This window comes from Eptatretus burgeri, chromosome 1 (genome assembly GCF_056783735.1).
Source record: "Eptatretus burgeri isolate ZD-2024b chromosome 1, Ebu_testis_v1, whole genome shotgun sequence".
NCBI lineage: Eukaryota > Metazoa > Chordata > Myxini > Myxiniformes > Myxinidae > Eptatretus > Eptatretus burgeri.
In genome coordinates, this window is record NC_140961.1 from 156931961 (window position 1) to 156954460 (window position 22500).

General features: G+C 39.0%; 1 protein-coding gene across 3 annotated transcripts in view; it reads left to right on the forward strand.

Annotated features, from left to right (window-relative positions):
• The window catches only part of LOC147035833 (extracellular calcium-sensing receptor-like), a 33139-nt gene that overhangs the window by 9684 nt on the left and 955 nt on the right, over positions 1-22500 (forward strand). The window contains exons 3-5 of one of the 3 annotated variants that reach the window (XM_085847701.1): position 1; positions 6689-6812; positions 21753-22500. The exon at position 1 is cut by the window's left edge and continues 273 nt beyond it; the exon at positions 21753-22500 is cut by the window's right edge and continues 955 nt beyond it. In XM_085847701.1, the coding sequence (XP_085703827.1) occupies position 1; positions 6689-6771 (84 nt within the window). In that variant the 3' untranslated portion in view covers positions 6772-6812; positions 21753-22500. Of the gene's footprint in view, positions 2-625; positions 1534-1834; positions 2645-3136; positions 6813-7755; positions 8146-21752 lie in introns of those variants that run through there. The other 2 variants (XM_085847694.1, XM_085847697.1) reach the window with 2 other exon arrangements.

Genomic DNA, 22500 nt, shown 5'->3' on the forward strand with positions numbered 1-22500 from the left:
GGTGAGAATGTTCTTTTCTTTTCAGAATATATTTGAATGTGTACAAGCTTGGATGAAAGACATTTGATGAGCAAGAAGCAAGATTATTTTTCACTAATTGTGAACAGATAATTTGCATTCATATCAGATGGAATAGTTCAGCAGCTCATGTTGTAGAAGATAAATACATGGAGGAAAAATTCAATTACTGAACAAGCTCTTTTTTATCTCTGAATTTAATTAAACATTATAAACCTGCACAAATTGTTGGTGTCCTTGAAGTGCGTTATTACTGTAATGATGATGGAAGGGGGAAAGGTGGGGGGGAGCGGTTCAGATTGAATGGTTCGAGAGTGTCAGATGGCTCATGTGTAAATTCTGACTTCAGCCAGCAATTTGCGAAGATACTGCTTTGGAGTTTTGCAGTTTCACACCAGAATGGTCAATTATTCACAATGATGAGATGTTCATGCAACATTATTTTGGTCTCTTGTAAAATGCCTTACAGAGTTACAATTTCGTTATTCTCTGCAATATTATTTAGCAATTGTTAATAAAGCTTTAATTTGCATGATGTCCATTGTAACTCTTGAGATATTTATATTTATAGTCATAAAGTTTCTAATTTCTGTTTCTCTCACTGCAGGTAAAATTGTTGAAATAAGCAAAGTTTCTGTTGTTGTTGTTTTCAGTGGAGTACACAGATTTAGTCCTTTTGTTGAGGAACTTTGGAAAAGAAATATTACAGGAAAGACATGGATTGTAAGTGAAGATTTGGCAACATTCAAACCACATGCCTCTGAACGACTTGCTCACATATTTCAGGGAACCATTGGTTTTGCACTCCAGCGAGTTTCAATCCCAGGCTTTTATGAATTTCTTGTCAATCTTCGGCCGTTCTTCCAAAATGCACTTTGCAAACATCTCATTGAATCTAGAAAATATCTGCATCCAATTAAGTTTGAAACAGCAAGGCTGTATCACAAAAAGACCATTTTAAATGTTGCAAATGTCACAACAAGGAAATGCAAGCATGTTCCGAGTTACCTTCAAGCACAACCGCAATTATATAATTACCCGACTTTGCATGTTATTCCCAATAACAGGATATTTTTACATGACATGATGTTCAAATTTTATAATAAAAACATGGGACAAGGAATGACACATATTTCCAATAATTTTCTGAATGACAGTAATTCATCTGGAAATAACAACAATATCACACGGAAAGTAAAACAAACAGAATTTTCAAATTATTGCTGCAATGTGGAAGGCTCAGAAAACGCATTTCTTGTGGAATTCTGGGAAATAACTTTCAACTGCTCGTGGAGCATTTCATCCAGAAAACTACGGACCTGCAACTGTTTTGAAGATGTCATCAGTTTTAAGACAGAATTTACTAATGTGTTTGACATGAGGGCAACACACCGCTCATACATTGCACCATATGCTGTTGCTCATGCGTTGCACGATTTGCAACAATGTGTTCCTGGTCAAGGTCCGTTAGATAATGGCACTTGTGCTATGATAACAAACTTTAAATCATGGCAGGTAAAAAGAGAAGAAATCATCATCTGAATGTATTGTGTGTTCACATTCTTGATGCAAAGCATCACAACATAATTGATTTATGAATGTGTTTCCATTTTTTTCTGGGTGATGGTGTTTATGTTTCAACTTCCTTCTTTTGTATCATGATTATGTGAAGTACAATGATGATGAAAATGAGAGTTTTAATGTTTTGGTGAAAATTTACAAGTACACAAAATAATATACTTTCCTGTATTAATTCTGTAACATTCTTGTTAGTTTAATTTTTACATTTAACTTATTCTCCACGTAAATATTCCAGCTTTTATACTATTTGAAGAAAGTCACATTCAGCATTAACAATGCAGAAACTCTGTTTTTCGATAAAAATGGAGATCCTCCTGCAGTATATGAGATTGTGAACTGGCAGAAAAACAAGGAAAGAGCCTTAGATTTCAAAGTTGTTGGTATTTTTGATTCAACATATCCACAAGAGCAGCAGCTTAATTTTCTTTCACTTGATATCGTTTGGAATGATGGTTCACAAACGGCAAGTTTAAATTTTATCTACTTTCAAAGAAATTGCACCTCCAAGTTATTAAATGAATGAAAGTGACTGAATCATCACTTCGAAAAAATATTTATGTATGCTTCCGCTGATGAAGTCGCCTGGTGGCATGTTTTCTGGTTGTCCGTCCGTCCGTACCTATGTCCATTCATGCTAATTACGTCCAACACTGAAGGTGGATGGAGGATGTCTTCACCGTTCTCTGTCTGTCTGTTTTCTTGTTTGCTCTTTACTTGCGAAAATCGAAGATTTTTCAAATATATTGTTTGGTTGCATGCGTTATTCTGTCTGTCTATCTGTATCTTTGTTTGTTTGGTTATCGCTTCTAGATCACACTTTTAAACCAATCTTCATGAAACTTCACCACATGCAAGAAGCCTTTTGTTTTTGAGGTCAAATGTCAACATAGGCCAAAGGTCAACAACTTTTTCACATTTCTAAAATCCTTAATTTTCATGTGATTGACTATAAATTTGAACAAGATTTGCATATCACTGTGTTCAACCACCAATTATTTTTAAGGTCAACAGAGGCGAAAAAGCCTGGTGTTCGCTTTATGGTTTGGGTGGCAGGCTTGGGATCCTCGGCTCCCGAGCACAAATCCTGCTTGGCAATTGAAATAATACCAGCTGGAGTTTATTGAGACTGTCATCCTTCCGAGGTTGGCAAAATGGGTGAGTTCTAGCTTGCTGGGATGATTGAGCCATGTTGGTATCCTGCGTTGGAGTGGCGACCCATGAAGGATTGTGCCCAATAGCCCAGGACACTGCTTAGGCAGCAGCGACAATCTTTACAGAGTATGGCCCCAATGAATGGATTGGCCAAAAGGTCGACATCGGCCAAATTTCTAGAATTGTCAATTTTCATCCGATTAACTTTAAATTTGAAGACGAGTTGCATACCATCTCGCTGAATACAGCCACCTATTAATTTTGAGGTTAACATAGGCCATGAGGTCAAAATAGGCCAAAAGACTAAATTTTCCAAAATCCTCAATTTTCATCCGATTGACTTGAAATTTGAAAAATATTTGCATATTAGGTCACTGAATGGAACCACTTATTATTTTTGAGGTCAACTTTGACCAAAACGTTAAAATAGGCCAAATGCCTAAAATCCTCAATTTTAATCCAATTAACTTGAAATTTGAAGAGCAATTGCACTTCAGGTCACTGAATTCAACCACCTATTAACTTTGAGGTGAACATTGGCCAAAAAGTCAAAATAGGCCAAAAGGCAAATTTGCCCCAAATTTTCTAAAAGCCTCAATTTTCATCCGATTGATGTGAATCTTGAAAAAGGATTTACTTATCAGGTCATTGCTTTCAACCACATATTAATTTAGAGGTGAACATAGGCCAAAAGGTCAAAATAAGCCAAAATATTTTGTTTTGGATCCAGCCCATCAGTGGGAACGTGAAAACCTGAACTGTTACACTTGGCACAGGTATGCGCTCTACCCAGTACTGTTCTACTTTTTGCTGTTTTGCCAATTGTCTCTCCATGAGTGATTTTTCATTTGTGTTTGTTTGTAAACAAAATATCTCAAAGTTGTGGATGGAATCGGATGAAGCTTCGTTGGTCAGATTGGGTGTGTGATAAGGAAGAAATTATTCAATTTTGATGAAGATCCATATCCGGATCCAGATCAGAAATTATTTTTAATTTTTTCCAATGAGAGAGACAGGGCTAAACCAATAGATAGCACACAATCTAAAAAAGGTGTTGATGGATTCAGATGAATCTTGGTGGGAAGGTTGGGTGTGTGACAAGACCAAATTTATTAGATTTTGGTGAAGATCTGGATCCGAGAATTATTTCATTTTTAAAGTGATTCTTCACTATTGAGAGATTGGGCCAAAAACAAGATATAGCATATTTCAAAAATGTATTGTGTCTGATATGTTGATGTGGCTCAGTTATTGCATGGTATGCGGTCGACCGAGTGCCCTTCTAGTTTAATGATGTCATCGGGTGTTTTGTTATGATGTCAATTTTGCACACATCAAACGCTTTATCCGATCAGTATGAACATTTTAGAGGTTCATCACGGGCTAAATTGGATGGAAGCAAAATTGATGACGTCATTGGTCACGTAGTTCGGCAGTCGTTTTTTTTCTTCAAAAACAAATCTTTAAAAATCTTCATCAAAATGGCTGAACAGATTGTGGTGAAACGTTACAGGAATGATTGCCGATCCATAAGGAACAAAAAGTTATCCAACTATGATGTCATAGATCACACGGTTTGGCAGCTACATTTGATTTACCCTCAAATCTTTAAAAAGCGTTTTCTCCGGAACAGCTTGACAGATCAGGTCACGTCAAAAATTGGAGCATGTGCTGGAGCAGTGCTTCACAGCGTCCATTTTCCACCGGTACTACAGAAGCCTCTCTCTGGCCTTCCCCCAGGCAGATGACTGGCTCATCCCCATCTTCTTGAGAAATTGATCAACCTGCTGCAACCATGAGGCATGTAGTCGGGCGATTGGCCTCCTCCACTCACTAGGCTCCCTCGCTGAGCAAATCTGGTGAACATGATCAGCATCAGGAAAACGTGCTACATGTCAATATAGCCGCAGCTGATGGTCACGGACTATGTGGGTAATAAATCTCATTCGATTCTCTCTCAGCGACCAATAATCGAACAAAAATTCTGACCAGCAACAGCCAAGGATTCTCGGAGGAGACCTGGTGCCAAAGGAATTAAGTCTCCATCTCAGATCCCTGGTCAGAGACCAAGTCTCACATCCAGAGAGGAGGACTGGAAGCACCAAGGACCTGAAGACTTTGACTTTCTGTTCTCCTTCACATGTACCGACAGGACCACACCCCATGATCTAGTGAATCCATGAATCCCCAGGCCCAACTCAGATGTCTATTGACCTCTGGCTCACAGCCAGCAGAGACATAAATATCACTGCCAGCGTTAAGTGAATCTCTCCATGACCTCAACATCCTCACAACAAACAGGTACAGACAAGATAGCAGCATCCAAGATGTCATTGAAAGCCTGAATCTTATTTATGACCAAGGAAACCCATAATCCCAAAAGCTCAGACTCCTCATTCAGCACCTCGAGGGCCCCCAAGAGGATATCAAGAGTCTCCACAGAGATGACTGCATCATCTGCGAAATTAAGGATAGAGATCCTCACATTCCCAAACGATGTGCCGCAGCTTGATCTCTCCATCATCTTCCCCAGAATCCAGTCCATACAAGAGCTGAAAAGCATGGGGGCCAGTACACACCCCTGACAAACTCCAGTAACAACTGGAAATATGTCAGAGATGGTATCACCACATCTCAAAGAACTCTCAATACCAGAGTATAGTTCAGACATCAGATTGATCAGGTTTGGTGGTACCCCATGAAGACCAATAATTTTCCAGAGGGCATCCTGGGTCACTGAATCAAATGTTTTGAAGAGCTCAACATAGGTTGCAAGCCGCTCCTGCAGAAACTGTCATCTGTATACGGTGAGGACCTGAAGAGCAAGAATATAGTCAATCGTTGACATCTTTAGTGTTAATCCTGACTGCTATGGACGCTGGTGCTCAAGCAGATGGTGCCGAATCCTATCAAGAATTATCTGAGCAAAGGTCTTGCCTGTCACTGAGAGAAACGTCACTACTCGGTAGTTGTTGCAGTTCTGGCGATCACCCTTCTCTTTCAAGAGATCGATATCAAGTCCCCTCTTCCAGTTATTTGGGATGATGCCTGTGTTCCAGGCAAAGCACAGTACTGCATGCAATGACATGAGCACAGCATTTCCACCAACCTTGAAGTTCAGCATGGATGCCACAGATCCAAGGAGCTTTATTCCATTTCAACTTGTTCACTGCAGTGTATGTTTCCACAAACGAAGGTGGATCACAGTTGATTGGAGGGTCATCAATTGTGATAGTAACACCCCTGACATCCATCTCGGAAGCTGCTGGATCAGCCTGGTGCAGCCACTCAAAGTAACCGGCCCTGCAGGCCTTCACTCCGGACCCCTCTGTCAAAATCCAACCATCCTCCACTCTAACTGCAGTACACCAAGTGATGGGCTTGGAGGATTGCAATGCGTGAATTCCCCTGTAAGCAGGACATGAATCAATTGACCACAGGTGCCCTACCCCGTCACTGATTCCTCGCACTTCGGCCTCCTTGTCCACACTCAACGCAAGTACAGTTTTACAATGCTGACAGATAAAGGGGAAACTTCATCCACATATTCCCCAATCATTGTGGATACCATTGTGTTCACAAATAATTAATAGGTCACATGGTCTGTGAGCCATATTATATTGAATGGAAATCTTTGAAAAATTGTTTCTCTTGAACTGCTTCATCAATCAATGTGAATTGTCACAGTTATGATTGAGTTGTCATGGTTAATATCATTTTAAAATTTCAAACTGATCGGATGCATGGTCCTGCAGGCAGAATTATTTAATATTTTGAATCCTGGTTTTGGAAATTATATCAAACTTAGGACAAGTGTGTAGAATGATGTATTAATATGAGAGGAGGCATATCTTGTGACGTCGCAACGTCGAAGAGTGCCCTTCTAGTTTTTTTATGAAAAATATTTTTGAACTTTGGAATGAATTCTTTGTTGAAGGTTCCAAGCTCTTTGTGCAGCGATTCCTGTCAACCTGGAACACGCAAGACTGCCCGGAAAGGAGAGCCATTATGTTGTCATGATTGCATTGCTTGTGCGCAAGGGCAATTCTCCAATGAGACAGGTAAATGAAAAGTGGTGTTGACATTCTGTAAATTAGATATTGCTTGAAAACCTTCAATTCACAATGGAGCAATTGCTTATTATCTTGGACTTACCCATATTTTTTGTTTGATTTTTTTTGTGCACGGATTTGGATTTTGTCCAAAATTTGTGCAAGGATTTGGATGAACCTTGGTGTTCAAGTTGGGTGTGAAAGCACAACAAATTTATTCCATTTCGGAGAAGATCACCTACAAGTCCCTGTCATGTCATTTTTGTTTACCCTCTGTACCCCGCCCCATCCTTGTCCTTTCCACAGTTCTCCACATGTCTTTGTTCCACACTTTCTTTTTCTCCTTCCATTCTCTCTACCCCACCCCCTTTGCCTCCTGCTCCCCTTGTTGTATGTTATGTGTGCAATCTCTCATACGAGCCTCGACAGTGTATATAAAAATAAATAATAAAAATAATAATCGTAAAAAAAGTAATAATAATTAAAAAAAGATCTGAATCTGGATATGAGTGTTATTTAACTTTTTTAAGTGATTCTTCACCATTGAGAGATATGGCCAAAAACTATATATAGCATGATATTTCAAAAATGTATTGTGCCCGATATGATATCGTTGATCAGACATTATGTCGCGGAGCTTTGCACTCAACCGAATGCCCTTCTAGTTTTTTGTTTTTTTTCTGCTGGGCTTGCTTTTATTTTCCAAAAGTATCATAAGGTTTTTTTTGCCAAAGTAGACAAAGTGACAGTTATTATTTTATCTTTGAATGAATGACACTTTTATCAAGTGACACTGTGCTCACCCACCCCACCCCAAGCTCACTTACAAAGCTCCAAAAGTATTTAATTGCTTCATGTTTTTGAGCAGTGTATGTTTCTAAAATCAATGGACTGTTGAAAAAAATTAGTCGTAAAAATGTTGTTCTTCATAAAAAGGAATGTTTGGCTTTAGATTCTCAGGAATGTTTCCACTGCCCTATTTACTTTTGGACAACTGAACATGGAGATGCTTGTGTAGTCATGGCTGAAGAATTTCTGGCTTTTTCTGATCCGTTGTCCATCAGTCTCTTTGTAATGTTACTCATTGGAATGGTATTGGTTGTTGTGGTAATGGTGATGATGTACACCCATCGTGAACTCCATCTGGTGAAAGTTGAAAGTTTTGAAGTGAATCTCCTTCTTCTTGTTGCATTAGGAGGATGTTTTTGCAGTACATTATCTTTTATTGGCAAACCAACAGACAACTTATGTAGCTTACGGGAAACATGTCCCTGTATATTGCTCTCACTTGCGATAATCTGCATGTTGGCAAAATGCACAAATGGGTTCATTAGTTCCAAAGGTATTTCTATGTTGTTAAATTTTTTTAATCTCCATGTGTCACACTTTTCAGGAAAATAATGATATGCACACACAATAGACGTTATGAAAAGCCAGAATGTTGATGAAACCAAAGAGGAAAAATAGATGTCACATTCTCCTTACTGGTTGTTGCCTTTGTAAATTTATGATCACCTTCCCCACAATTCCAGCTAACCCTTCATGCATGCTGATATTAATGTTTTTGGACATCCCTTCCTCCCTTCAATGCCTTGGTCTCTGGAGTCTCATTTGCTCTCTTTCACTCTCCCTGTCTCTTCTCTCTTCCTGTATCAATTTATCTTTCACTTCATCTCTCTTTCTCCCTCTACCTCACTCTATAACAAGGAAGAACAAGAAAGAGCAACCAGAGATTGCAGACCTTCACCAGGACATGTTTGTGTGGTGTATATTGTGTGGCAAATAAATGGAGGGATGTTGTGAATGGAAGGTTATTGATTACAAATGAAAGGTCTATACTCTATATGGTCTGGTTGAAAATGTGTTAAGGTCAACGGTCTGAAAAGGGCAAAAGCGTCAAAATGGTCTGAAGTGTTGAAAGGGTCAGAAAAGGTCAAAGGGTCTAAAGGGTGTAATTTAAGGTCCAAATGGTTGGAATTGTCTGAAGGGGACTAAGCGGTCTGAAAACGTCTAAAATGGTCTCAAGGTCAAAGGGGTCCACAGGGTACTAAAAGCTCTGAAAGGTGTGAAGGTCTAAAGGATAGAAAGAAGTCTTAGGGTCTTCCTGATTCTAAAGGGTCTAAGTGAATCTAAAGAGTCTTAGAGTTATAAGCTTCTAAAGGGTGTATCGGGGTCTATAGGGTCTTAAACTGCCTTGGGGTCTCAAAGGTCTAAATGGTGTTCAGGGTCCAAAGAGCCTTTTGGGTCTTAAAGTGTGTGTTGTTTTTACTTTTTTTTTGCATGCACTGTCGAGGATCGTATGAGAGTGAACACACAGAAACACAACAAGGGGAGTATGAGACAAGAGGAGTGGGAGAGGGAAGGAAAAATCAGTGGGGAACACAGACATTAGGATATCTGTAGAAGGGAGAGGGATGGCGCAGCAAACATGGGGTAAACAAGTTGGACATTACATAGATTTTCAGGAAGGAAAGCAGGGAAATTGAAGGAGGTGGGTTTGGGGTGGATTAACGGGGGTAGAACTGATCGAGATTTTGGATGGGGAAAAATTTAAAAAATATATATCAGCCGGACCATCAGCGACATAACCTGTCCTTGAATGACTTGTTGATGGACACATCGAAGGGCTGCAAGAGTGATGTCATCCCACCTGGGATGATAGCAATATCAGTGTTGGTCTGATGGAGCAGCGCTTTTGTGATCGTCGGTCTTGTGACAAACTAAGACATTCAGGCTTAGCATGCTCAATCTGGCTGAGTACTCCAGACCATACGCACCCAGTCCGAGACCAGTACATCGTCTATCCACCCCTTCTCCTGTGAATGAACAATGACGCCAGATGGAAACTTATCTTTGGGCATTGCCTTCCTCTTCAACATGACAAATACGGAAAGCTTGCCACCATCTGCAGTCCAGGTGAGCATTATAGTGTGGATTATAGAGCAGAAATATGTAATTATTAATTTAAATTCAAATATTTTTTGTAATATTTAGTACTCGCCAAGGTACCCGGCCTTGCAGGGAAATGCCAGGTCCCTCCTCCAAGAACATCTCTTCCTTCCTCCCATCTCGTCCCCTGCCTCCTACCACCCCACCCTCCTCCCCCCAGATTCGCACTTCCCGTCACTCTTCCCACAAAGATACCTGGCATTGCCCGGGCTCTCACGCGCATCTTTGGATGACCACGATTAAGCACATATTTGGAGACAAACATTGGATTATCAATATCAACAAAATTTAACATATCATTGTAATGTTTTTGATTAGCCAACATTGAATGTTTTTCATCAAGGGCCAGAACAATAATCCGGATCAAAATATCTCGTTTTAAAATTTTTGCAGGATGCATATATGAGAAGTAAGCGAAGGCAGCAGCCCTTTTTTCTACAAATTATCTTCAACCTTGAATGTTGTGTCATGATTGACGTCACAGATTTGCTGTGTTGTCATGATTTACACCAATCATAATACAAAGGCTTGGCATTGGCTTAATGGTTAGGGTGGTGGGATTGGGATACTAGGATCCTGAGTTCAAATCTCACTCGGCTGTTGAATTAATACGAGGTGGGGTTGACTCTGCCTGTCATCCTTCCGAGGTTGGCAAAATAAGTGCCAGCATGCTGGTGTACTGTGTCGGAGTGGTGACCCATCCAGGATTGTGTCCAATAGCCAAGAAGACAGCACCAACGCTTTCAGCAGCACCAACGTTTCGACAGCACCAACGCTCTGCACAGAATACGGTCCAAATGGATGGATAACACAAACATTTATTTTGTTCAAATTTATTTGTAATATTGGTGATATTATGTTTATTTGAAATTTATTTGTAATATAAAAAGGTCCAAGTGGTCTAAATGGTCAAGGGTCTAAGCTGTCTAATCTGTCTTTACAGTGAAAGTGGTCTAAATGGTGTTAATGTCTAATGTGTCTTAGTGGTCTTTTGGGTCATCAGGGTCTTATTGGTCCTCATGGTTTTTTGGGGCCCGAAGGGTCATGGGGGTCTTAAAAGGTCTTCAATGGTCGAAGTCTGAAGCGTTAAAAGGTATATTCCAATCGTACGTAATTCACAGACGTGCATGCAGTCTGCAGCCGATGTTCAAACAGTACGTGATTAATAGATATTTTGTCACACGGCTTCACTGTGAAAGTTACATTCCAATAGTGCTTAATTTGTGGACGTTCATGTCGTCTGCAACCATTTTTTTCACAGGACTGATTAAGAGGCATATCGTCACACGGCTTCATGGACTGACTGACTGATGGACGGACAGATTCACTGCTGCACAGTCAGCTTCATGGACAGACCGTGCTTTTCGTCATTGATGTTTATATCAATATGGTAAAGTATTAACTCCATCTTTCAGGATATACAGTATGTATCTCTTATCATCAAAGCCATCTCATGCTCTCACATTTACTTGTTCTGAATATATTTGATGATTATCAATTCTAATGTTATTCATCCTTCAATATCCTCCTTTTTTTGAATCTGGTTTTCATCACTTCTTCAATGCTTTGTAATTTATTTTCCATTCCATCATATTTTAATGTTTTCTCTCCTTTCTTTTCATATATGTCTATAAGTATAGACTTTTACCTTGATTCCTACAAACTCTATCATCTGAAGCCCCTTGACCTCACCTTTAAACTTTCCAAGGACGTTTTTATTCGTGAGAGCAGATAATAGATGTTCCTTGTCATAGTACTCCCTTGTTTTAAATGTGTCTTCTTTCTTGAGAAGATCTTTATTTGCATCTTCTGTCTTGATGTCACATATAAAGCTTTCTGTATCCATGTGCAGTCAATAACCCATATCATTAGAACGATTAGGTCATTGTAAAACTATTCACACATTAACAACTTGGTGTTCCTATATAAATGGGTTCATCTTAATGTTGCTATGTACAATGTTGTTGCCATATGCAATGCTTTCCTTATCCAAGTGGATAACACAAAGTTCTCAGTGAATATGTCTACTCATTTGAACCTTGGTTTATTTATAAATTCAATATATGTTTTGGCATATAATTTAATACTCTTTTTCCTGGAAGTCTAGGCCTCCAATTATACTCAGCATCGACTTATCCATGGTTTAAGATATTAAATTGCAAAAATGAAAAAAATTGCAAGTGTGATATTTTCTGAACTAAATTGTATAATTGTTAATATAAAACACAGTGCTCAGTGATTAAACTCTTTTGTGGATTAAAACAAGCTACAGAATCATTATCAGTACCGACTCATGGCACATTACATTTTGCTGGAGTTCAGTAATCCTCAATCAACATGGACACCTGACATTTGTAATACATCATTTAAAAGAACAAGTTTGAATTGCGAACATACCCTGTGGGAGTTCATTCGTACAACTCTCAGGTGAGCGATAGCATGGACGACAGATATTTTTTTAAATTTGGTAAGATTTTCATCGAATCAGAAAAATAAACCAGAACATCTCGCAAGAGTGAGGCTCGTTTCATATCATCATTTGCGACTTAATTTTGCATTGGGCATCGCCCAGCGCATTTAATTTTGTTTTTTTTATAACAATTTTAAGAAAATGGGCCGGTAGGGCCATTGCTCAGCCCAAAGGACCGGAATCGCACTTTGGGCTCAGGTATTGCCTGGGGATTAGTCTCTCGAATATACTTATCAAGTTTGGTTCGGTTATGTTTACGAACAACCGAGAAATAGCAATTTTTAAAAAATTGGCCGAGAGGGCCATTTCTCGGCCCAAAGGGCCGCAATCGCAATTTGGGCTCTGTTACTGCCTGCAGAGTGACCTCAAGAATATAACTGTCAAATTTAGTCCAGTTTCTTTAAAGAATAACCGAAAATAGCAATTTTAAGAAAATGCACCAAAAGGGTCGTTTCTTGGCCCAAAGGGTGGCAATCGCACTTTGGGCTCAGTTATTGCCTGGAGAATGTTCACTAGAATTTACCTGTCAAGGTTGTTTCTGTTCTGTTCACTAATAACCGAAAAATTATAATTTAAAGAAAATGGACCAAAATGGGCCGTTCATCGGCACAAAGGGCCAGAATCGCACTTTGGGCTCAGTTATTACCTGCACATATGTATCAAGTATATGCCTTTCAATTTCCATCGAATTCTGTTCACGAATAATGGAGAAATAGACGTTGAAATGAGCTGTACACAAGAAAAGACAGAACCCGAGTGGCGCTTCAACCCCATGGGGTCTTCCACCCCACGGAGTAAAAAACAACAAAACAATGGCAAAGGGTTGAGGAACAATCATTTCTGGCTATAAATCCCCGTGGAAATAGAAACGAGTCGAAAGAAAAATTAGTTACCATGCCGAATGACAAAGAGAGTAATTGTGTTTTACATCGAATAAACCAAAGACAACGTCTCTCAGTTGCAGTGAGAATATAAACAATTAATTGATTTTTCAAGTTTGACCAAAGGCATCGGTGACAAAATTATATTCATTTCAAAACGAGGAAGAGAATAGAATCAATTTTGAAAAGGATATATATGTATGTATATATATATATATATATATATATATATATATATATATATATATATATATATATATATATATATATATATATATATATATATATATATATATATATATATATATATATATATATATCATAGACTCCTACAGAGAAGGACTGGAACCTCCCATGCTCGGGGTTTGTATCTTGAGTCTGAAGAATTAGCTTGAGTCCGGGGCTAAAATGACTTCTTGAAGTTAAGGGCAAGAGACATGTTCTCAGGATCCATATAGGGGTTTTTGAGGACGGCGAGTTCAATAGTGTCATTTTCAACACAACGTAAGGTCATCTTCAAGATCAAAAGGTCATATAGCAAGGTCAAATTGCTGAATTTTGGTATTTTTTGCCCATTTTTGTGTCTAACTCATAAACGATGAGAGATGGCTGATTGTAATAAGATGCAAGTGTGTCGAGCTGTCAAAGTTTGATATTTATTGTCATATATCGTATTACATAAACATTATATGCATGTCACAACACTATGCCAATTACAACTACGTCTATGTCTATCACTAGTTGGAGAGCTTTTCTTGCCTCCTGAGGCATCCCAAAGCTTTTTCTTTGTCACTTTAATTGAGGACATGAGCTTTCAATAGAATGTTAGCTAAAGTGGTATATGCAACATTACTACTAGCTAAAGGTGCATCTACAGAGGATAACGGCTTAGCAAAATGAAATCGGCAAACCATTTTAGTCTTGTCATACAAATTATAGGCATTATGTACAATAACGACCGTTGACAGAGTCGGCACACTCAATCCTCCTCCATTCAAATTATCTAGAAACTCAGATGACACCTCATTACCATCTTCATCATCAATGATCTCCTCCATACGAGTGCTATCGCCATATTTATGAACAAGCTGTCCGACCAAATAAATTACTTTATGCTTTATGCTTCCATAAAGCAAAACTACTTTATGCTTTATGCAAATAAACTACTTCATACTTTATACTTTATATAAACTACTTTATCATCAGACCCCAAGAGATCCTGAGTGTCTTGAGGAGTATTCGCATCAATGAGTTAACTTCGCTCATCTGGATTTATTGAAGTTGTACAGTTCTTGTCGCAATCGATCACACGAGAACTAGATTCGGGCATAATGTCATGCTTAATGAGTGTTTGCAAATTTACAATTTTAGCTGCAGTCATAATGTCAACGACGTCAATGTAGATGTTTCCACTGCTTCTTTGCCTGGCTTGGCTGAAAAAACTTTTTCAAGGCTTCATCTGCAAATATAGCAGGAAGAACGTAGTCAAAGTCTTTCTCTGCCAGAAGCAATTTGGCAGCATCCACATTATTACTTGTGGACACAGTGAAGGCTTCAGCAGTTTGCTGAGTTCGCTTCAGCTTACAACCACCACCTCCTTGCCATGTGCAGGTAGATATAATTTGGCAGGCCTGCTCCAGCCTAGTGAAACTTGTACAGTCTGCTGTCCAAGGCTGTCTGGATTTATCACGCAGATGGATAGCTGAGAAACGGTCTTTCACATTCATCATCTTGAACCACTGACTCATTATCTGGGTGAGGATGATTGTGCCTTCGTTGATGCCCAGTAAATCCTTGAAGGTCTTTAAAGCAGCGACATTCTTGTCATTGAACACTTGGCATACCAATGTTCCGCTCTGGCATTGAAGGGGCTTGGGGAAAACAGCAGTGTGCATCAGCTTGGTTTAGCGAATAGGAGTAGCCTGGTCGATCTCATAAACCTTCTGAATATCACTCCAGTAAGCTTTGTACTCATTACCATCTACGACAAATGAGAGTGTCTTGCCATCAACAGTAATCCAGTTGTTGCGAACATTTTTGAAGATGTGCACGTAGTCGTACATTAAGAACATAGATTGCTCTGGAATTGACAGCACTTGGCAACTTCCTGGTCCTCCAAGTTTTGAATAAGCACTGCGGATGGTATTGCAATTATCACATATCAAAGAAATCACAGTACCGCCAGCAGCAACTACAGCTAATGCAGCTTCGATAAGGAGTTCCTTCAGCTGATCAGCAGTTAGTTTTTTGCAGGGCAAAATGCATAGAATATAGCATGGACCACCGAAATGGCAGGCAACTTCAACAACCATAGCATGTGAAGCAAGCATTTCGTGTTAACCACCCGCTGCTGCATTTTGAGCATATCCTACAACATGCCATCCAGAAAATCGCAATGTCTCGACCAGCTTTACCTCATCAAACATTAAATTGACCAAACGCTGCTGTGGTTTAAGCTGGTCGAACAAGGTATTGAAGTTGGAGTCCTGCTGACTACTAGCAAGCATCTCTTTTACCTTTTTTGTTGATGGTAGAATGATTAAGCCGGATCGACGAATCATTTTGTATGCACTGGGTGATATGTTGTGAAGCTGCATTGCGAAAATCATAGTATCAGTATCAAATCGGCGACGATCAGGATGTTTGAACATAAGATGCAGCTGCGACAGAAGAAAGGTGAAATGAGGAAGCTCGTGTGCCTCAGTCATCCAACAGAGCTGGCTTATTACAAGCTGAAGAATTTCCTTGCTTGTGCATTCATAGATGTTTACCTGGTCAGTTATGGATCTAACCTGGGACCATTTTGAGAGCAGGCTGTTCTTCTGCAAAGGAAAAAGTCGTTTGGGCACCTCAATGCCATCTTTCTCAACTCTATTCAAGAATAGAAATCCAAAAGGTGAGTGAACTTGTTGGAGATGAAAGAACTGCTTCACAGTTTGTCCAGTAGCATCAGTTCTTGATAGGTAAAGGTTTTCCTGGTCTTTTATGATGTTAAAGCCAGGAAAATAGGAGCTGATTTTAGCACAGAAGTGGTCGAAATCTTAGATATTGTCTGCAGCCTTATCAGCTGCCTGCATCTTCTTAGCTCTTGATTCTGACGTAGAAGATGATGTGGGGCTGAGGTCACCTGCTTCTAAGCTGATTTCGGTACTCCAGGAAATACTGACGGGGGTTCTTTTGGTCGTTTGCCACCCCTAACTGACACCCAATCACAATTGAAATCTGTCCCACAAATATATATATATATATATATATATATCTATATATATATATATATATATATATATATATATATATATATATATATATATATATATAAATATAAATATATATATATATATTTGTGGGACAGATTTCAATTGTGATTGGGTGTCAGTGTGTGTAGTGTATATATATATATATATATATATATATATATATATATATATATATATATATATATATATATATATATATATATATATATATATATATATATATATATATATATACACTACTAAAAGGCAAGTGTGTGTGTGTGTGTGTGTGTGTGTGTGTGTGTGTCCTCCACAAATCCAAAACTATAAAACCTAACAGACTGAAACTTTGCATGCATACAAATAAAACTCCAAGGAAGTGCAAGAGTGAAAATTTGGTGTTTTGGTTAAAAATAGCACCCCTTTTGAAGATAATTAACAGCCATAATTAATTATATTCTTCATCAGGTGATCCTTGGCCACCTTGCTGTCTGGGGTGTTAAGACGTTCCCTGGGTAACCTCACTGGGGTCTGAGCCGCCATGTTTTTTGACCTGCTCAACCATGCATTGACTTGGAGCATGCCCGAACTATTTCTTCACGATAAAGTTTGTTTTTGTCACTTTCTTCACACACATGATCAAAGGCCTGTTCACCATAACTACAAATCACTCGGTACATTTCAATGCTTATAAACCCCTGGAGACACCAGCATTTGTGGCTTGATTTCATTTGCGCATCTGAATAAGCGAGAGTATCTCTTTAACTCACCAGAATTCCAAAATGTACGCTCCAGATTTTAAAGCGTCAGCAGTTCCGACTCCCCAAAAAAGTGTTGATTTGTCAAATTCAGACATTGCATGGGCATTTCCTGTGCATAGTTGTATCGCCGGCAATTGGTAATCACTTGCCAAGCCATACATTCTGTTGAAGTGCTTGAGTGTTTAAGCCACTTATCGAGCTGTACAGTGAAGTTTGTGTCCTTATCGGGATGTGCATTCGACAGTTACTACAAGGTAGAGGTACGTATACAGCACATACGGACGGGGTACATATGTGTAGATTTGGATCTGCAGGGAATCTTCGTGGGTGTTTGTTCATGCCATACCTGTTACGCTGTCTTGGTGGCAAAGTTTTATCCTGTATCGTATGGAGGTTCTTTCAGGTTTTCCTTTGTCCACACACTTGTTTAGAAAGCATTTGTTTATTGGATTAGCTTTATAATGGTTATATGTTTCCCTTTGTGAGTTTCAAAGCAAAATGTGTTGGATAACACCTGATTTCTGAGCTGTTTGATGTATTAATGTATTTTCTAAGTTACCGAGCCAACTTTTTTTTCCACCCATCACACGCAGCTTTTTAGAAAGAATAATGTTTGTGAACTTCTCCCTGTGGCTTTATTTCATTTCCACACATGTGATAACCTCGAGACTCTCTGAAACTAAGCTGAATTACAAAATTTAAGCTCCAGAATCGATCTTGTAAGCAGTTCCAACTCCAAAAAAGGTGTTCATTTGTCTAATTCATGCATTTGGTGAATAAATCGTTGCAGCCTGTTCCAAGTCGAGACATGGTTGAGCAGTCCAGAAAACACGGCATCTTCAGACCCTAGTGAGGTTACCCAGGAAATATCTAAGACCCCAGACAATGAGGGGGACTAGGATCGCCTGATGAAGGATATAATTAAATAAGGCTGTTTAATATCTTCAAAAGGGGTGTTTTAATTAACCCAACGAACCAATTTTCACTTCCACTTCCTTGGAGTTTTCTCAGCAAGAATGCTAAGTTCCAGTCTCTCAGGTTTTATAATTTTGGAGTTATGGAGGAGACACTTACACATACACACTTGTGTTTTATTGGTGTGTTGTTCTTTCAGTTTCTCCCGTTAGGGGTCGCCACAGCGGATCAACCGTTATAATCCACATACTGATTTGGCACAGGTTTTACGCCGGATGCCCTTCCTGACGCAACGCTGGTCACCTCTTATGACACAGGGATAACGATTGGGTTTCGCCATGATTTCGGGCTGCCCTACACCCTCTCATATCGCGTCCCAGCGCAGAGGCCAGTCGTCAAGCGATCCTCCAACCTAAGCCTCCGAGTTGCCAGATTACAGGCGCACGCCACTATGCCCGGTTTGTGTGTGTTTGTGTGTGTTTGTAAATATGTGTGTGTGTGTGTGTATATATATATATATATGTATATATATATATATATATATATATATATATATATATATATATATATATATATATATATATATATATATATATATATATATATATATATATATGATGAAAAATTACATGCCAGACCAGGAATTGAACCCAGGTCCTCTTGAAAACCATACCAGTGTTCCGTTACCTGAGTAACCCACAGGCTGTACTCACAATTCTTTCACATATGGGGATACCACTATCTCCCCTGCTGCTTCCAGGGAACTCACTGCCAACCATAGGATAAGCTAGGGGCTGTCCATGAGAGTATCTTCCCCCAGTGTGGGGCCAATTCCACAGCGCTATTATGCACCACAGGGGGTGACAGCGGTGTCATAATATAATCATAAAAGAACAGGAAACAATGATAATATGTATACTTGGGTAAAATTACATGCCCAGACCAGGAATCAAACCCAGGTCCTCTGAGAATCCATACCATTGCTCTGCCATTTGAGCTACCTGGGTAACCCACAGGCTGGACGCACAATTTTCCCACAGATGGATGTCACTCTCTTTCCCACTCGTTTTTGAAATTGGTTTTTGCAAGCGAATGAATAATGCTGTATTTGGTAACATGACGAAAAATACAAGAAACAGGAAAAATATTAGGCTGGCTCCATCTCATGAAAAAGCAACTACTGTATATTTTGGCGTACACTGTAAGTCGATGCGGAGTATTAGTCAAATTGGCTAATTTTCCCATTTTCCTTTCCTTAATTTTTGATATGTCGATTTGGAGTGCAAGATGAAGCGAGATCAAATAAATCAGTGCACAAATACTGTTCGTCAGTCAGAGCAGTGGAGGTGTAATGGCTCCCTGACATTGTCAAAAGGCATTGTTGCCTATGGTAGTACTTCCATGGTCATGAATATGAATGAGGTGTTTTGTGAATATTATTTGAACTACTTTGTTGGACGACGATCTTTTGGATAAATTATGAATGTAAGTAGTTTTTTCGACATGTTTGTTGTCATGTTCGAGGTACAGTATTTAACAGGAGCATATACCAATTTTCTGTGTTTCTTCGGGAGTTCTTCTGGATACTAAAAATTGACTTCAAAATAATATCCATGCTTTGCTTCGTCTAATTATTTCTGTTTCGAGATGACAATGTTTTTAAAACCCGATCATAGTGCTGTTTATGTTTCCATTTTAACCCACATTTGAAGAGCTTGTGCCATTTACCACCCATCGTGGTTGTTTGCATCATAATACAGAGGACTGCTGTGTTTCCTCAAATCTAACAACCGAGTCCAGACAATCATAGGGAAAAATAATATAGGACCTGCCCATCATATCCCTTCAGAAAATCATTCTTGTGGTCTTCTCCTTGGCAGAGGATGAAATCTTGTTTAAAGTTTCGTGAATACAGTGCATTCAGAAAGTATTCACACCCTTTGACTTTTTCACATTTTGTTGTGTTACTGCCTGAATATAAAATGGATAAAAAATTTAAAAAAATTGTTACTGGTCGATACAAAATACTCCATAATGCCAAAGTGAACACATGTTTTTGGATTTTTTTAAACAAACTTATTGAAAATGAAATACAGAAATATCTAATTTACATAAGTATTCAGCCCCCAAAGTCTATACTTTGAAGAAGTGGCTTTGGTAGTGATTGCAGCTTTGAGTCTTCTTGGGTAAGTTATGTCTATCAGCTTTACACATCTAAATTTTGGGATTTTCTCCCATTCTTCCTTGCAGATTTGCTCAAGCACTGTCATGTTGGATGCGGAACATTGCTGAACAGAAATCATCAATTCTTTCCACAGAATCTCAATGGGATACAAGGCTAAGCTTTGGCTGGGCCACACGAGGACTTTCACTGTTTTGTTCTGAATCCATTCCGGTGTTGTTTTGGCTGTGTGCTTGGGGGTCGTTGTCCTGTCGGAATGTAAATCTTTGCCGCAGTCTAAGGTTTTTTGCATTCTGAAGCAGGTTTCCCTCAAGGATTTACCTGTATTTCGCTCCATTTATTGTTCTCTCTATCCTTACAAGTTTCCCAGTCCTTACAACTGTAAAGCATCCCCATAGCATGATGCTGCCACCACCATGCTTCACAGTAGGGATGGTGTTAGATGGGTGAATAGCTGTGTTTGGTTTCCGCCAGTCGTAGCACTTTACATTCATGGCAAAGAGTTAAATTTTCATCTCATAAGACCACAGAATATTTTGCTTCATGTTCTCTGAGTCTTTCCTGCACCTTTTTGCAAACCCCATGCATTCTGTCATCTGTCTTTTTCTCAGGAGTGGCTTCCATCTGGCAAATCTCACATAAAGCCTGCCTTTGTGAAGTGCTTAAGAAATTGTTGTTCTTCTGGCAGGTTCTCCACTCTCAGCCAATGAATTCTGTCGTTCAGACTGAGTACTCAATGGGTTCTTGATCACCTCCCTGACCAAGGCCCTTCTTGCTCAGTTGCTCTGTTTGGTCGGACGGCCAGCTATAGGAAGAGTCTGGGAAGTTCCCTGTTCTTTCCATTTCCTAATGTTGGAGTTCACTGTGCTCTTCTGGGAATCGTAAACACTCTAAAAACTGTTTTATACCCTTCACCAGATCTATTCCTCCTCGCAATTCTTTCTCAGATCTGTATGGACAGTTCCTTGGATTTGTGGTGGAGTTTGTGCTCTGAAATGTATTATCAACTGTGGGACCTTATATAGAAAGGTTTGTTTATTTCTAAATCATGTCCAATCAATTGAATTGGCCACGGGTGAACTCCAATCAACTTGAGGAGACATCTCAAGGGTGATCAAAGGAAATTGTATGCACCTGAGCTCAATTTGGAGTGTCATCGCAAAGGATTTGAGTTCTTATTGACTCAAGATATTTCAACTTTTCTTTTGAAATATATTTGTAAAACTTTCAAAAAAAAGAAATAAATACCACGAACACATTTTGGGGTATTATGTGTAGTTTAGTGACAAAAAAAAATTTAATCCATTTTAAATTCAGCTGCATCACAACAAAATATGAAAAAGTCAAGGGTTGTGAACACTTTCTGAATGCACAGCATATGCCTAATTATTATTCCAACTTATCCCACTTTCAGAATTTGCATGTTAGTCTACACTTCACAACCAAGGTTTGTTGTATCATTTTGGTTTGCATTGTAATTTTGGTTGCCCACTCATTATTGATGCCAACACAAACATGCAAGAGTGAAAAATAATTCCTTAAAACTTCATTTCAGGTTCTCTCCGAAACAATTGTCCAAGTACAGTGAAGTCATTGAAACAGAAATATGTTGTGGCATTGTGTTTTACCCCACAAGTGGTGTTTTCTATACTTTGGGCTCTTGTAAGTAATCCAACGGTAAACTACAATACAATGGCCCATTTGGGAACAATCATTATTGAATGCACTTTGACTTCACCCCTTTGGGCTTTTTGTTCTTTGACCTACTTGATTATTTTGGCAATATTGTGCCTTGGTCTTGCTTCAAAGGCTCAAAACAAGGATTCATCTTCAAACGAGGGAAAGTTTATAACTTACAATATGCTGTTTCTCTTAATGGTTGTGGTCGCTTTCATTCCAGCTTATATGAGCACACAAGGAAAACATACAATTATAACAGAAATGTTTGCAATCATTGCGACGGCATTTGCATTTCTTGGCTGCAGTTTTGTTCCAAAATGTTACAAAATGTACAAAAAAAATAAGTGAGATGTCAATTGATGAAATGTAATTTCCATTTTAATTGAATAAATGTACCTACCTTTTTTTCCAATGTATTAATATATTGTTATGGATTTCAGAAACGGATCCAACTCATGCAGAAAAACATTTAGGTCCTCAGACAGTTATTTCTCGAAATGCATGTCCAGGATAGACCCATCCCCATGTCTTGTGGGATTCAAACTTTGATGTGTTGAGAATATATGGAATGGATCCCTTTCTTATGGGATGGCCTTTTTCTCTTTACAACAGAATCATTCATG